This window comes from Danio rerio, chromosome 20 (genome assembly GCF_049306965.1).
Source record: "Danio rerio strain Tuebingen ecotype United States chromosome 20, GRCz12tu, whole genome shotgun sequence".
NCBI lineage: Eukaryota > Metazoa > Chordata > Actinopteri > Cypriniformes > Danionidae > Danio > Danio rerio.
Window position 1 is genome coordinate 56,383,221 of NC_133195.1, and position 17,645 is coordinate 56,400,865.

Sequence of the window (17,645 nt, forward strand, 5' to 3'; positions counted from 1 at the left end):
TGTTTAAAACTGGCCCAGAGTGCTGTCTGATGTTTAAAACTAGCCTAGAGCAATGTCTGCTGTTAAAAACTAGCCCAGAGCGCCATCTGGTGTTTAAAACTGGCCCAGAGCGCTGTCTGGTGTTTAAAACTAACCTAGAGCGCCACCATCTGCTGTTTAAAACTAGCCTAGAGCGCCGTCTGCTACTAAAAACTAGCCCAGAGCATCGCCATCTGCTGTTTAAAACTAGCCTATAGCATTGTCTGGTGTTAAAAACTAGCCAAGACCACCATCTGCTGTTTAAAACTGGCTCAGAGCGCTTTATGGTGTTTAAAACTAACCTAGAGCGTCGCCATCTGCTGTTTAAAACTAGCCTAGAGCACCGTCTGCTGCTAAAAACCAGACTAGAGCGCCACCATCTGCTGTTTAAAACTAGCCTAGAGCACCATCTGCTGTTAAAAACTAGCCCAGAGCGCCATCTGGTGTTTAAAACTGGCCCAGAGCGCCGTCTGGTGTTTACACTTGAGTAGACTTGAAATACACTTAAACAAAATCAAGCCCCACCTACATCTGTACCTGTTCCAAAACCTTATAAACTTGTTTCATGCCGAGTTTGTACAGTCGAGGGACAAACATAGTATCTCTATACTCACTCTCCTCCTCCAATCTGAAGAGAATCTGTGTTCCCTTTTACAAAGTAGGAGTTTTCCCCTGTCCAGCGGTACACCTGAGGACAAACACACACAGTGCCATTCACTGAAGATCAACTGAAAAGCTCACTTAAGAGTCGTCAGCAGGGCCTAAAACTAACATTGTGCACACTTGCAATAGCTGTTTACTTGAGGCATTCAAATATTCTTCACTGGCCACAAAACAGTAAGAGCATTATTTCATTAAAAGCATGCAGAACAAAGTGGAAAACATATAATACTAATTTGATTATTATTCATATATTTTAATTATTATTAAAGGTTCACGAAACCCTCTGGTACTTTTTTTTGAGATGTTAACAGATTTACGTGTGTGTGTGTTGAGCATCAGTTAAGACACTGTTAGCACCTGTTAGCTTTAATTGTGGGTAAACTGGATAGTTTTGAGCTTTTGTCAGCTAATTTCAGCTTCTGGGTTTAAATTGATTTTATGGGCGGATCAAAATCGGTGACGGAGAGCAAAACTGCAAGCGCAAAGATGACAAGTCGGTTTCTCATTATTATTCATAGCGGAGTTTTCTTATCCTATGAGAAGAGCCGGCTGCTTAATTATTCATGACTGCACTTGCTTCCTGAAGGCAAGACAGACCTGCCAGTGCCAAACTGTGAGACACGAACCCACGGCACACAGTATTTAGCTGTTCATGAAGGGTCACATGTGTTTGTTTCCATGATCCACAGGGTTTGTTGCATGTTTTTCCCCTGCGATACTGTCAGGACCGATACAGCAAAGCTGTGTGTGTGCAGCAAGTATTTTTTGTCAGGAGAGCAGTACGAGAATTGGAGAATGGCGGACGTTGTGTTTTATCAGGAGTTAGTTCACATTTAGACACATCGCTGTGTTGCTGTGTTCACCTAAATCCTCCAGATTACCAGCAGGGCTAATGGTTAAAACAGACAAGAGACCTGCTGCACTGAGTCTGCATTCAGACCCGGGGATTGAGGGAGAAGTCCTCATTTATAGTGTTTACATGAACACCATTATCTTTATAATGGGTCACACTTTACAATAAGGTTCATTAGTTATTGTTAATTAATGCATTTACTAACATGAACAAACAATGAACAATACATTTACTACAGTATTGGTTCATGTAAGTTACTGTTAATTAATGAAAATACAGTAGTTCATTGTTAGTTCATGTTAAAGGGTCACGAAACACCAAAACACATGTTTTGAGCTGTTGACAGTCGTATATGTGTTCCACACTGCTAAAAACACTATTAGGACACCTATATTTCACTAAAAAGTGTAAATTGGTTGTTTTTGCGTTATTTCAAGCAAATTCGTACTTCCGGTTTGAAACTAATTTTTGAAGCTGCGTCACGGTCATGAGATAATAGCGTGTATTCCAGCGTGCAGACTGGACGTCTGTGCCAGAGTGAGTCTTATTACGTCTTACAGTGTGCTGCATTAATGCATGAGTAAGGCTTGGTTCAAACCAATCAGCGCGCTCTATTGTGCAACTTCATTAATATTCATTACTGTCACAGTGTTTAGACGACAGAGACGCCACGTTGTGTTGGCAAAACAAGCGTGAAGTGTTGCTTTTATAGTCTGCTGCCATTAAGTTTCGTTTTCATTTTCTCTCTGTGAGAGCTCAGCTGGAGTCACGTGTGGATTAACAGTGTACGCGACGCTCGACAACAATAACTTATGTGTCTAAGGAGGAACATTGTTTACCTGAGAGCTGTTCTCATCTGCAAACGCTGAGATCCGGATTCGCTTGTAACGTTAGTCTTCTCTTCATAAAGACGCACGCGGCTCTAGCTGCTGGTGATTGTCCTGTCTCTACAGATTTGGTAAGTGAGCGACCAGTGCTCTTTGTTAATTCAGTTTGTTCGTATCGAATTAAGTTAACTACTGCACTGAGTGCAAACATAGCACCGCATTTAGTGACCGGAATAACACACGCGGCTTTCTGACACTACCTGCCGTGTGCATCTAAGTTTCCGAGAAATGCTGAGTTTTTTTTTCTCTCATTCGCCGTGCGGTATCAAACATTGCATGAAAAATACGCTTACAGCAGTTCCTCGAATCAAATATCTTGTTTGTCGCGAGGGACATGAATGAATTCCCTGAATGAAAGAGCCGAACTGCAGTTAAAGTCCAACAATTAATAATTTGGCAAATAATTCCACTACAGATGTCCATGTAGGTTAAACACCATCACTTTCTCATGTGTGTGTATTTTGACTGAAACTCAGCGCGTGCCCAAATAGACACTCCCACACCCTCCCACTTTAGTTCCTCCGACACTCCCCCCTAAACAAAGCTGGACACGCCCACTTTTCTGACTTTTTCCAAAGTAGAGGTGTGAAAACACCCTGCTAAAACGAGGGGGTTTCATGGCCCTTTAACTCATGGTGCATTAACTAATGTTAACAAGCATGGACTTGAATGTTAATAATGCATTAGTAAATGTTCAATTATGATTAATAAATGCTGTACATGTGTTGTTTATGATTAGTTCATTTTAGTAAATGCATTAACTAATGAACCTTATTGTAAAGTGTTACCTTATAATGAAATAAACTGTGGTTATCTGTATATAAATTTACGAATAACAATTAAGGCAGGGCAGTAAATCACTGTTTATTTCTTTGCATTGTAACTTTGTAAACTATAAACTCATGCGTCTCCTCACAGTTTGTGTCTCATATTGTGAGCTGACTGACTACAGTTGTTCGCTCCCCTTCTTCTCCCCTTCTGGCCACGCCCACTCCTGCCCTCGTAGAGCTCCACGCCCATTATGATGCATCTTTTGAAAAAATTCTGAGGTAGACCTGAACCGAAAGTGGGGGGTGTCATGGCTCTTTAACAACAGACTTTCTTCATTAATTTTTGTTTTGTGTTTTAAAAGATGTACTATATGGGAGACTTGCTTTGTTTACCAAAGAAGTGGATCTAATTGAATTTGCACTGTTAAATAAAGAATAAAAAGGTATTACTTTAAATTATTATTAGTTACTAAACTGCCAAAATCATTCTGTATAAATTTGCAGATGTTTTTTGCTAAATTCTCCAGAGAAATATTGTGCACAGATTCTGTCTGGCCTTGCAGATTCCAAGTGTGTGTTCCACAATATTGTTCAGTAGCATACCTTAATCTCGGGGCAGAAGCTGTAGAGGAAGGTTTCTCCTGTGCCATAGTAGTGTTCACTCATTCTGAAAGGGTGTGTGGAAAACACTCCAAAAATCTGACGGAGGAAACGGAGTGTTAACATGACAGCAGTTTTACACACAGGCAGCGGTTGGACCGCAGTGTGTGTACCTGGTTGTCCATGTCTTTGATGACCATCAGCACAGGACAGTCCAGCACCATCAGGTTCCTGTAGAGTGTTTTCAGGCTGGTGCCGTGTACGACTGTACTGTAGACCAGACGCCACGGATAACCCTGAACACGGGCTGGCAGACGAGTGGACAACTGTGCAGGAGAGAAACACACACTCACACACCAGAGATTTCAAACCTCCACCCCCCCCCCAACACTGCTGTCAGTTTATTTGTTGGCGTTTCTGTGTGGAGTTTGCATGTTCTCCCCATCTTGGCGTGGGTGTCCTCCAGGTGCTCTAGTTTCTCCCACAAATCCAAACACATGCGCTATAGGGGAATTGGCTAAATTGTCCGTGGTGTAAGAACTGTGAATGAGTGTGTATTGATGTTTCCCAGAGATGGGTTGCAGCTGGAAGGGCATCCACTGAGTAAAACATATGCTGGATAAGTTGGCGGTTCATTCCGCTGTGGCAACCCCAGATTAATAAAGGGAATAAGCCGAAAAGAAAATGAATGAATGAATCATCATGCAGTTTTTACACATTGAAATGCGACCTCACAAGCACACGCACACACCTGGGAACGGTGGGTGAGGAGAACCAGCTCATTTGCATTTAAAGGCGCAGGCTACAAAAACAGCTACACCTTGTTGTGACCCCAAAATGGGCATATCCTGCACTGTATGATAAATGATCTGATGGGTGTTTTGAGCTGAAACTTTACAGACACATTCTGGAGACACCAAAGACTGATCTTACATCTTGTAAAGAGGGTAAAATATGAGATCTTAATCAGAAAGGCAGCAGACCTTCTCAATGTGTGTGTCCTCTAGCAGTGCACTTGGGTCCAGCAGTGCTGGCAGGAGATCCACAGGCTCCTCGTCCTCAAAGCTGAAGCTCTGCCGTCTCTTGGCCTCATTAATGGTGATGATCTACAATAACATTCGTGCACGAACACAAGGAAAGTCGGGTTAGATGGGGTTGCCAGGTTTGTCACTACAAAATATGTTGGTGCTTATTTGTGTGTGTTTGTGCATGTGTTCATATGTGTGTGTTTATGTCTGTGCGTGCATGTATATGTGTGCATATGCATGCGTTTTTGTGTGTGTGCATGGACATATATGTGTTTGTGTGTGCATGTGTTTACATGTGTGTTGATGTGTATGTGTGTTTGTATGCATGTGCTTTTGTGTGTTTGCATGCACAAATGTGTTTGTGTGTGTGTATGTGCTTATGTATGTGTTTAAGTGTGTGTGCATGCATATAGGCGTTTCTGCACATATGTATGTGTTTACGTACGTGTGTGCATGCACATATATGTGTTTGTGTGCACATTTGTATGTGTTTATGTATGTATGCTTATGTGTGTGTGCATGCACATATGTTTGTGTGCGCATATGTATGCGTTTATGTATGTGTGCATGCACATATGTGTTTGTGTGCAAATATGCATGTGTTTATTAATGTGTGTTTATGTGTGTGTGCATGCACATATGTGTTTGTGTGCGCATATGTATGCGTTTATGTATGTGTGTGTGCATGCACATGTGTGTGTGCGCGCATATGTATGTGTTTATGTATGTGTGCATGCACATATGTATGTTTATTAATGTGTGTTTATGTGTGTGTGCATGCACACGTGTTTGTGTGCGCATATGTATGTGTTTATGTATGTGTGTGTGCATGCACATGTGTTTGTGTGCGCATATGTATGTGTTTATGTATGTGTGTTTGTGTGTGTGGATGCATGTGTTTGTGTGCACATATGTATGTGTTTATGTATGTGTGTGTGCATGCACACGTGTTTGTGTGCGCATATGTATGTGTTTATGTATGTGTGTGTGCATGCACATGTGTTTGTGTGCGCATATGTATGTGTTTATGTATGTGTGTTTGTGTGTGTGGATGCACGTGTTTGTGTGCACATATGTATGTGTTTATGCATGTGTGCATGCACATATGCGTTTGTGTTCGCATATGTATGTGTTCATGTATATGTGTTTATGTATGTGTGCATGCATATATGTGTTTGTGTGCGCATATGTATGTGTTTATATATTTGTGTTTATTTGTGTGTGCATGCACATATGCGTTTGTGTGCGCATATGTATGCATTTACATGTTAGTTTATGTGTTTGCATGCGCATATGTGCTTGTGTGTGTGTCTGTATGTGCTTATGTGTGTGTGTATGTGCTTATGTATATCTGTATGTGTGTGTTTGCATGCACATATATTTGTTTGTGTGCGCATTTGTATGTGTTTATGGATGTGTGTTTGTGTAAGTGTGTGTGTATGCATGTGCTTGTTTATGAGGTTGTGTGTGCATATGTATGCATGCACATATATGTGTTTGTGTGCGCATATGTATGCGTTTATGTATGTGTTTGTGTGTGTGTGCATGCACATATATGTGTTTGTGTGCGTATATGTATGTGTTTATGTATGTGTGTGTGTGCATGCACATGTGTTTTTGTGCACATATTTATGTGTTTACATGTGTGTTTGTGTGTGCATGCACATATATGTGTTTGTGGGTGTGTTTGTATGTGCTTATGTATATTTATGTGTGTGTGCATGCACATATGTGTTTGTGTGCACATATGTAGGTGTTCATGTATGTGTGTTTGTGTATGTGTGTGCATGCACATATATGTTTTTGTGCACATATTTATGTGTTTACATGTGTGTTTGTGTGTGCATGCACATATATGTGTTTGTATGTGTGTTTGTATATGCTTATGTATGTTTATGTGTGTGTGCATGCACATATATGTGTTTGTGTGCACATATGTATGTGTTTAAGTATGTGTGTGTGCATGTTTGCGCCACTAGGAATTTTGGGGTCCTATAAAAGAATATTTGAGGTTGGGCTGCCTGCTAGTACTGTTAAAACTAATAAAGCATATCTTTGGGGGCCCACAAAGCCGTGGGCCCTCACACCCGATTCACACGGACTGATCCACAATAGCAGTGCCTGACATCACCTATTCAAAGTAAATGGGAAGCGTTGACGCAGACACCCCCGTGTGAATAGGGTGTTAAAATAATCCTATGTTAACTCCGCGGAGTATGGGTATAAACTTGTCGTGGCATCTATACATTGCTGCTCCAGTGGTTATTGGCATTTAAATGAAGGTCGGTTCAGCACAGGCATCATTAGCTGTGTTCTGTGAGGTGTTTCTGACCTCCCAGCTACGAGGCACCGGGTCACTGAAGAAGTTGTCGATCATCGTGAGCTCGTCTTTCTCCACCACTACAAAGCCCTGGTCCTGCGCATCTTTACCGTACGTGTCTGGAGACCACTGGATGAAGAACGAGTACAGGTGGTCCACCCTAAGGAGACACGGCAGGACAGATCACTTACACTCATATTCAACACAACACAGCTGACTTGACTCCATGCTGAGAATGAATAGCTGCGTCCCATATCGCATACTTATGCACTATTCTACGGCATTTTGTAGTATAAATAGTGCAAGTAGTGTGTTCACACTGAAAACACTAAAAATAATAAGTGCACTTTAATTACCCGGATGATGCCCTCATTCAGCCGCTAAAATGAAGTGTGTAATGATGGACACTTCACGCACTCAACGACCGCAGGTTTGCTCACGTAGCGGAAGAGACGGAGCTATCAGGCACACATGTTGGATAACTTTATTTGTTTTTGATTGTGAAAGCGAAATTCTCCTACAAGAATGATTATAGCGCCTCCCGATGGTGAATGCAGTTATATTCACGGCAGGTATTATTTGATAATTCTGTCATTTATTTCACTGATTTGGCAACAGTCAAACGTCATCAGGGAAACGGTTTGAATTTCCGCTTAGTAAAAAAAACAGTGCTCCATTTGGGACGACACTACATAGATATACTATGCTGTTGAGTGTGTAAGTGCATAAGTACATAGTGCATGAGTGCATAGTGCGCCATTTGGGACGCAGCTTTTGTATATTTTGCACAATCTACAGTAATCAACATTTAAAGTGGATCTAAAGTGGTTCTAAAACTGGTGAAAACCCCCATTCTAGTCTTACAATAATTAATTATTGAACAATAATACAACTGAAAAACTGTTTTGATGCACTTTAAATGCTGACTACTGTATATACATTCATTCATTCATCTTCTGCCGCTTTTCCGCGGCCGGGTCATGGGGGCAGCAGTCTTAGGAGAGAACCCCAGATTTCCCTATCCCCAGACACTTCCTCCAGCTCCTCCGGGGGGGATCCCGAGGCGTTCCCAGGCCAGCCGAGAGACATAGTTTCTCCAGCGTGTCCTGGGTCTTCCCCGAGGCCGTCTCCCGGTGGGACATGCCTGGAACACCTCCCTAGGTAGGCGTCCAGGAGGCATCCGAAACAGATGCCCGAGCCACCTCAGCTGACTTCTCTCGATGTGGAGGAGCAGCGGCTCTACTCCGAGCTCCTCCCGGGTGTCAGAGCTCCTCACCCTATCTATAAGAGTGCGCCCTGCCACCCTTCGAAGGAAACTCATTTCGGCCACTTGTATCCAAGATCTTGTCCTTTCGGTCATGATTCAAAGCTCATGAGCATAGGTGAGAGTAGGAACGTAGATTGAGCGGTAAATCGAGAGCTTTGCCTTTCGGCTCAGCTCCTTCTTCACCACAACGGACTGGTACATCGACCGCATTACTGCTGCAACTGCACCAATCCGCCTGTCAATCTTACGCTCCATCCTTCCCTCACTCGTAAACAAAACCCAAGATACTTGAACTCCTCCACCTGGGGTAAGGAATTTCCTCCAACCTGGAGATGGCAAAGCACCTTTTCCGGTGGAGCACCATGGCCTCGGACTTGGAGGTGCTGATTCTCATCCCAGCCGCGTCACAATCGGCAGCAAACCGCCCCAGTGCATGCTGAAGGTCGATGTTTGATAAAGCCAACAGAACAACATCATTTGCGAATAACAGAGATGAAATCCTGTGTTCCCCAAACCGGACCCCCTCCAGCCCAAGGCTGCGCCTTGAAATTCTGTCCATAAAAATGATGAACAGACTTGGTGACAAAGGGCAGCCCTGCTGGAATCCAACATGCACTGGAAACAAGTCTGACTTATTGCCGGCAATTCGAACCAGACTCCTACTCTGTTCATACAGGGACGAGACGACCCTCAACGGATCGCCTCTGACCCCATACTCCCCGAGCACCCTCCACAGAATGCCACGAGGGACACGGTCGAATGCCTTCTCCAAGTCCACAAAACACATGTGGACTGGTTGGGCATACACCCATGAACCCTTGAGCACCCTGGTGAGGGTATAGAGCTGCTCCAGTGTACCACGGCCCGGACGAAAACCGCATTGTTCCTCCTTGATCCTAGGTTCAACCATTGGAGTATCCGGCAAATGATTGAACCTAGGATACTGTACATACATATGTACATATTTACTTCCCATGCAGCAAAAGTCACGTCACATGATTTCGCTGATGTTCACGTCAAACTGAGCTTTGCGGAACTGCAAATGCAGACGACTGCTTAAAGGGGGCAGGAAATGATGCATTAATCTAAGTTGATAATTTTTCACAATAGTTGGAGGCCAAAATCTAAATCAAATGTTGATTAATTGGACAGATTTCTATTTAGCTATATCATAAATACATATAGATCTATACGGGCTGTCAATCAATTAAATGTTTGTTTTTTTTAAATGTGATTAATCGTACGCTATTATCCATTTTAAATGTGATTCTATCTGCCCTTACGATCACGGCCTCCCAATCATCCTCTTCCACCGAATTGGCTCTATCACTGTCTCTCCACTGCACCAATAGCTGGTGTGTGGTGAGTGCACTGGCGCCGTTGTCCTGTGGCTGCCGTCGCATCATCCAAGTGGATGCTGCACACTGGTGGAGGTGTGGAGAGACCCCCCCCCCCCATGATCGTGAAGCGCTTTGGGTGTATGGCCAAACACAATAAATGCACTATATAAATACACATTACATTACATAATTATAATGTTGCATTCTGAAACTGCATAACATCAGTGCACACAACAAACTGAAACATAACATTGTTTTATAGAGATACACCGAATGAAAATTCTTGTCCGAAGCATAATGAAGTGATAAAGTCATCATTATAAACATGAGCCTCTTGTTAAAGGTAAAGGCGTTGCTATAATATATTTGCATGCTGGACTCTTTCTTTATTGTTGGGGCTTTTTATTCTCCTTTCTTCATCCATATTAAGCTGCTATGAAATCAAATAAAAGCACTATAAAAATAAAGGTGAACTGAATTTAATAAATATAAAAACAAGCCATTCAGGGATATCTTTTGCTTTCATAACTCGTATACACTCACTGGCCACTTTATTAGGTACACCTTACTAGTACTGGGTTGGACCCCTTTTGTCTCCAGAACTGCCTTAATCCTTCATGGCATAGATTCAGCAAATATTCCTCAGAGATTTTGCTCCATATTGACATGACAGCATGATGCAGTTTGCTGCAGATTTGCCGTCAGCACATCCTTGATCTCCCATTCCATCACAAACAAGATGCTCAGTTTGAATGCAAGCGGATCGTCCATGTCTACATGGCTAAATGCACTGAGTTGCTGCAATGTGATTGGCTGATAAGAAATTTGTGTTAACGAGCAGCTGTACCTAATAAACTGGCCGTTGAGTGTATAGCCTCCGTCAATTGGGCTTCATTACACAATTAATGCCTTTTATAACTCTCAAGACAAAATGCTTTTGTGACAAACTCCATAAAGTCAGCCTGCACATCCTAAAATCAATAATTAATATATCGTAATAGAGTACAAGCATCGCTTTTACCTCTCCTGAGGCACAGCGAACCAGTACTCCAGGTGGCGTCCTCTGCTAGTGTAGGAGTGGGTGGGGCTAGACGTCCGACCAATGGCGAAGGACTTTCTCATTGGCTTCCCCACCTTAAAGCAGAGGAACATGGGCGGAGCTTTGCTCTTCTCCTCATTGGACAGCAGCATGTCTGTAGAGTACAGTTTGGAGAAACAAAGCTCTTCAAAACAACTGAACCAATTGTTCACAAAATGATTCACCATATTAAAGTGCTCAAAACAGCACATCAGCGACACCTGCTGGTCAAAACTGGGTACATGCAACAAAAAGCATTCAGACAAATTGGCATTTTCACGCATATCAAATCTAAATTTGATAGTATAGCCATTGAATGCACTTACAGGGTATGAACAGAAGTCAGAGAGTAAAACTCCATACATTAAGACCTTATCGCCAGTTTAGGTTTCAACTGGTATTTAAAAATTTGCAGTATATTTAAATACTGACTGTAAGAAAGCACAATTAAAAGCCTCAGCTTGTAATAACTGTTTCAGTGCAATATAATTCAGAAGTATATGGTTATTTATTATATTAATAATTTATTTACCTGACTACCCCAATGAAATGTTAATAGGAAAGAAGAATACAAAACAATTAGACTCGTTTTTTTTTTTTTTAATTACTTCATGCGAGGCTGACTGATGTTTTTTGTGAAGTTTATTTATAAACTAATTTGGAGAGGAGCACGGGCGCTTATGATTGATAGCACCTGGTCATCATTAGCTAACACTGATTTACCAATCAGACGACTCCTTAACCACTATACATAACCAGAGTATCTTACGTCAGCCATCTTCGTCTTGAAGAATCCCCCCTTCCACCCCTACTCTTCCCATTTCCTTGACAGGGCAGCACAGAGGCCTAGTGGTTAGCACCACGGCCACACAGCAAGAATGTCACCGGCTCGGACACTACCTGGCCAAGTCGGCAGTTCTGTGCGGAGTTTGCATGTCGTGTTTGCGTAGGTTTTCACCAGGCTCTCCGGTTTCCTCCCACAGACCAACAACGTGTAACATAAGTACATTGACAAATCTAAATTGACAGCATAGACACCTCATAGCATTATATTCTACTTCCAACAATATCAAGCAAGGGAGTTCTCGAGACCTAACTAAACTCAGACTCCCCTCTCGCCCTGCAACGAGCCCCGGGCTCGAGGATCTTACAAGCTAAGGGCTCTCTCCCGACACAGCATGCCAAACACGCTCCATAATCAATCATCAGCTAAGGGCGAACTCTTGAAACACTAGAAAATTGGCTGATTGCATATTTTAGAATTAAGAAAGCGTTCATTCATTCATTTTCTTTTCAGCTTTGTTTCTTTATTTATTAGTGGTCGCCAATTCAGAATGAACCGGCAACTTATCCAGCATATGCAGGGCCGGCGCGTCTATAGAGGCGACCTAGGCGCCCGCTTACGCCCCATTCACACGGGGATTCAGCGTCAACGCTTGACTGAAGGCGTGTCTGAAGTTGGGGCTGAAGTGATCGTCATAGCAGCGTCTGCCAATGAAATTCAGTCAGCAAAAGGCCACTGTCTAGCTGGTGTATTTGCATACAGCGATATGATTGGCTGATGCTTCCGTCGGCGCTTGAAAACTTGAGCTAGTCCCAACTTCTGCAGTGAGCAACGCCTCTTAAGCGGCGGCCACGGATCCACAATGCAGTTTGGCAACGCCTGACGTCACCCATTCAAAGTGAATAGAGTAGCGTTGACGCTGACGCCCCGTGTGAATGTCCGGGACACCTCCGTCACCACCTGCATCCTCCTCAATAATGTCCACGACACCTCTCTCATCATCCGCGTCCTCAGCTATATCCGCACCTCGGGCGGCAGAATAGAGAGGGCGGCATCCGCAACACCTCCCTCACCACCCGCGTCCTCCGTTATATCCGCGAGCGCCCCCCGGTCACTTTCGGGTTGAGGGCGGCGTGATCGTCCTTTGCCTAGAGTGTCAGCTTGCTCCGGCCCTGAGCATATGTTTTACACAGTGGATGCCCTTCCAGCTGTAACCCAGGACTGGGAAACACCCATACACACTCATTTACTATGGACAATTAAGGTAATCAATTCCCCTTATAGGGCATGTGTTTGGCAACCGGAGTACCCAGAGGAAACCCACGGCAACATGGGGAGAACATGAACTCCATGACAGAAACACCAACTGGCTCAGCCAGGGCTCAAACCAGCGACCTTCTTGCTGTGAGGCCACAGTGCTAACCACTGCACCACCATATCGCCAATTTAGAAACTAGAAAAAAATAAATATGTGGCTAATTTCTAAATCTTTCATTGGTTAGTGCAGCAAGCAAAGCAGCGCAACACACAATCTAGCAGGATTTTATAGATTTCATAAACTACAGCATCACAATATTCACAGATAAACTTCGGGCAAACTTTAGCATACATCTATATATTGAACAACAAAAAAATATACAAAAAGTAAGACCTTGTAAAACAGCATTTAAGACTTTTTAAGGGACTTAAATTTCTCTAAATCTGTTTATTTTCAACTTTTCATTCTTTTTTTTAAGACCCAGTGAACGACTTAATTTACCATCTAATATGATCAATTATTCAGTGTTTGCAGAATATGAGTTTATTAATTTATCATTATGAATTTATATTTTATAAATGTTTATATGTATGTTTGTGTGTGTGTGTGTGTGTGTGTGTGTGTGTGTGTGTGTTTATATACAGTTGAAGTCAGAATTATTCGCCCCCTGTTTATTTTTTTCCCAGTTTTTGTTTAACAGAGAGCAGATTTCTTCAACACATTTCTAATCATAACATAATTTTAATAACTCATCTCTAATAACTGATTTATTTTATCTTTGTCATGATGACAGTACGTAATATTAGACTAGATATTCTTCAAGACACTTCTATACAGCTTAAAGTGACATTTAAAGGCTTAAATAGGGTAATTAGGTTAACTAGGCAGGTTAGGGTAATTAGACAAGTTATTGTATAATGATGGTTTGCTCTGTAGACTATCGAACAATATATAGCCTAAAGGGGCTAATAATATTGACCTTAAAATGATGTTTAAAAAATTAAGAACTGCTTTTATTCTAGCCGAAATAAAACAAATAAGACTTTCTCCAGGAGAAAAAAATATTATCAGACATACTGTGAACATTTCCTGAATCTGCTCAACATCATTTGGGAAATATTTTAAAAAAGAAACAAAATTTAAAGGGGGGTGAATAATTCTGACTTGCATAGTAATTGTAAATATGCATAGTATTTTTTATTGTATATATAAATTTATATACAAAGGTATTACGTATTTAACAATATTGCATGAATAATTTTTTTTAACACATTTTAAATCGGAGACGTCGATCTTCAGGTGCAGAAGTGGCTTCATGTTGACTGACATATGGAAACTTATGCAAGTGTTCATGCTCTGTTTGTTTTTCCAATGTCACTATTAACTCCTGCTGAGAGGCCAGATAAAGCCTAATCTGTTAAACACACACACACAAACACACACAAACACACATACACACACACACACACACACACACACACACACACACACACACACACACACACACACACACACACACACACACACACACACACACACACACACACACACACACACACACACACACACACACACACACACAGGTCTGACAACTACACAGACAGCACTACAGCACACTGTGCATGCATTTTCGACACCAGCTGCTCTAAAAGGTGGAAATAGTATGAATACATTTCAGAGAGTAACATCACAACACATGGCAAAGATTGCAGGAATTGCTGTTTGGTCGCACTTTAAAATAAGGTTTCATTAGTGAACGTATTTACTATCCAGAATTAAGTATAAACACTTAAACACTACCTGTGCAGCATTTATTAATCATAGTTCAACATTTACTAATGCATTATGCAATAAAATGCAAATGTATGCTTGTTAACAATAGTTAATGCAAAACAAATGGGAGATGAGACTCTGATTGGTTTATTCTGAAAACATTGCACTTTGCGCATGGATCGTCAAAATAGAGCCCAAAGTCTCAGCCAGGGGTGCATTTCCCAAACCACGACGCAACTCGCAGCTGAACTATTACGGTACATTTGGGAAAAGAACGATGTAATGATGAGTGTTTCCTAAAACCCATAGTTTCTCTGTCGCAGATCCATCGCTTGAACCACGTTAGTTATAATGTAAAATGCCCATAATGACGCTCTAATTAAAGCCTGTCATTTCTTTGTGCAAATTATATTGCCTTACACAAACACACATTTAAAATAAGATCCAATATTAGATTTGGTAAAAACATGCACTCGCTTTCCATATCAACTGAAATATATGGCACATATAGGGCCTGTGTTTGCTTTACAAATATTATAGAGAGTGACATGTCATATTCTAAAACATAAAATCACTAACAAAAGCTAACACGTGTTCTAATATTATATTTAAATCATATAAATAATGAGGCGATTTATCAAGAAATGAAATTGAATATTTATTATTTATTATGTATTAGAAATGAAAAAAAATCATAGTTTAACAATAATATTAATAGCATTAATGATGATGATTATTATTATTATTATTATGTAGGACATTGTTTATTTATTTATTTTTTTAAAAACTTTTCCAATTTGACTCATGTAAACCACAGCAGAAAGTTCTAACCAGCAGGCCCATGTCATATACAGTAGAGATACTTGATAAATAACCCAGGCCCGGATTGGCTAATCGGGAGGACCAGAGGGCCTCATGTACGAAGACTTGCGTGGAAATCATATTAAAACATTGCGTACGCACAAAGCTGTAAATGTGCGTACGCAGAAAAAAATTCAGATGTATGAAACACTGCGTACGCCGAATCTCACGCATATTCTTTTGTACATCTGAATGAACGTGAAACTGAGCGCAACATGCACGAGCACAAAACCCCTCCCTGCCTCCTCCCCCGTATGAATATGCTAATGACTCTACTTTGGCAAAACCCAACGAAAAAGCAACGGCAAAAGCAAGCAAAAAGAGAAACTTTGAACAGAAGTGAATTAGAGGTGCTCCTTTCAGAGGTAGACCTGTAAGTTTGTTCTCCGGAATTAACAACAAAAGAAAAAAATAGAGTGGGAGAGTTTAGCTGATGCGGTTAACACAGTTGGGTCTGAACATCGCACTGAGTGGAGTTAAAAAAAATAAATAGTGTGGTTTATATCTGTAAAATGTTGCGGCACCCTTAACAGTCTCAGTGGCGTGGCTCGTAAGACGCATGTCAACATGTTTTGACACGTTCGAGCATGAACTCGGCTCGAATCCAGCATCTGATGAACTCTTTCTTCTTTTTCCCCCGCTACATATCAGATTTTGCCCACTATTTTTCACGAGAAAGACCAGTAGGAATCATTAATAAGTCTGTGCATCATATTTTATTTGCACATTTATTGAATGGAAATGTTTCTGATTCACGCATGCAAGTTCATCTTCAGATAGTGTCTTTATAGCAATGTGTGTGCAGTAGATCGCTCAGATTACATTGGGAAAACAGGCGACCGCTGCAAATTGCGCTTTAATGTTTGGCTGGTCAACTGTATGGTATGGAAACCTTATATACCTGCTAGATGAACCCGTCTCATACAGCTGCCATTGCAATGCTCAGACACTTTGTAGAGAGCAATTTAACACAACTGCCTCTAGGAGTCGCCAATGTAAATAAAACAGACACGCACAAAAAATGTGCGTACGCCTGCCAGAAAGCTGCCGTGAAGCTGCGCACATTCCCACGTTCAGTTCATTGTTAGTAAATCCAAACGTGAGCGATTCTGAGCGTGAAACCTGGCGTACGCAAAGTTTTTGTGCTTACGCAGCGTTGATACATGAGGCCCCAGGAGAATTCCCGGTGGGCCGGTCTGTTTTTTGGCCGTGAGGGCCGGTGTTCCTTGCTGCTTGCACTCTCAGCAGTCACACTTTTTTCATCTATTTATTTATTTGACCATAGCTTTACTCTTTTTATTCATTATTTTGCTGCAGCGCCGCTCTTTTTATTTATTTTCTCGCAGCCCCGTGAGCAAAATGCAGCCTGCAGGTTAACTAAAGTTAATGATAATGAAGTAATGTAACTATCGACCCCAAACAGCCACTTTTATAGTGCCATTGTGGTCCAGTGGTAAGCACATTGCGTTGGAACGCTGCGGACCCGTGTTAGAATCTTATCTGTAAAACTATTATTGATTTTTTTTCATTTTTATTGTAAAGACATATAATACTGTTAGGGTTGCTGAACATTTGAATTTCTAAAGCAGCTGTTTTCTTGAAAAAAGAAAAAAAAAAAGAAAACGTGGACTGAGGTGGGCCGGTCTGGCTTGAAACTCCAGGACTGAAAATGAGTCCCACTCCGGCCCTGAAATAACCTACTATACATTAAAAGAATTAAGGTATGCTGTTTGTTTTTACAAGCTTTGGAGACGTAACATAAATTCCGATTTTAAATAACAGGTCACCTAAAGCTTTGCCATGAGCCTGTGTTCAAAATGACATCAATGTTTTCAAAGTACACTGCGAAGGGAGCACATGTCAACATGAAGATCGCTAAAACTGAACTGTAAAAATAGTTTGAAAGCAAATTACACCTAAGAGAGATGAGCTTAATGCTTTTTTACTTTTCATAATTCCAACTTTGAATGTTAGAGTGTACTAAATGAATAGGGCATAGGGGGTATAAGTGGGAATAGAACACAACCAGGAACTATGTTTCTAACTACAGCTCCACAGGGATAGTTGCGAGTGCACAAGTTTGCGAAGCAGTTTGCGAATGTTAGTTGGAGTGATGGATTTGGGAAAAGGCAAATCAACAAACTA

General features: G+C 41.5%; 1 protein-coding gene across 10 annotated transcripts in view; it reads right to left on the reverse strand.

The window, feature by feature from the left end:
* Window positions 1-17,645, reverse strand: part of ncoa7b (nuclear receptor coactivator 7b) — a 53,161-nt gene that overhangs the window by 3,851 nt on the left and 31,665 nt on the right. For all 10 annotated transcript variants that reach the window (XR_012396159.1, XR_012396156.1, XR_012396158.1 and 7 more), the window contains exons 10-15: window positions 10,768-10,939; window positions 7,152-7,299; window positions 4,775-4,897; window positions 3,965-4,117; window positions 3,795-3,890; window positions 633-706 (exon numbers count right to left, since the gene is read on the reverse strand). Coding sequence is in view for 4 of the 10 variants with exons in the window: in XM_073933781.1 (XP_073789882.1) it covers window positions 633-706; window positions 3,795-3,890; window positions 3,965-4,117; window positions 4,775-4,897; window positions 7,152-7,299; window positions 10,768-10,939 (766 nt within the window). In the remaining 6 variants the exon portion in view is untranslated. The remainder of the gene's footprint in view (window positions 1-632; window positions 707-3,794; window positions 3,891-3,964; window positions 4,118-4,774; window positions 4,898-7,151; window positions 7,300-10,767; window positions 10,940-17,645) is intronic.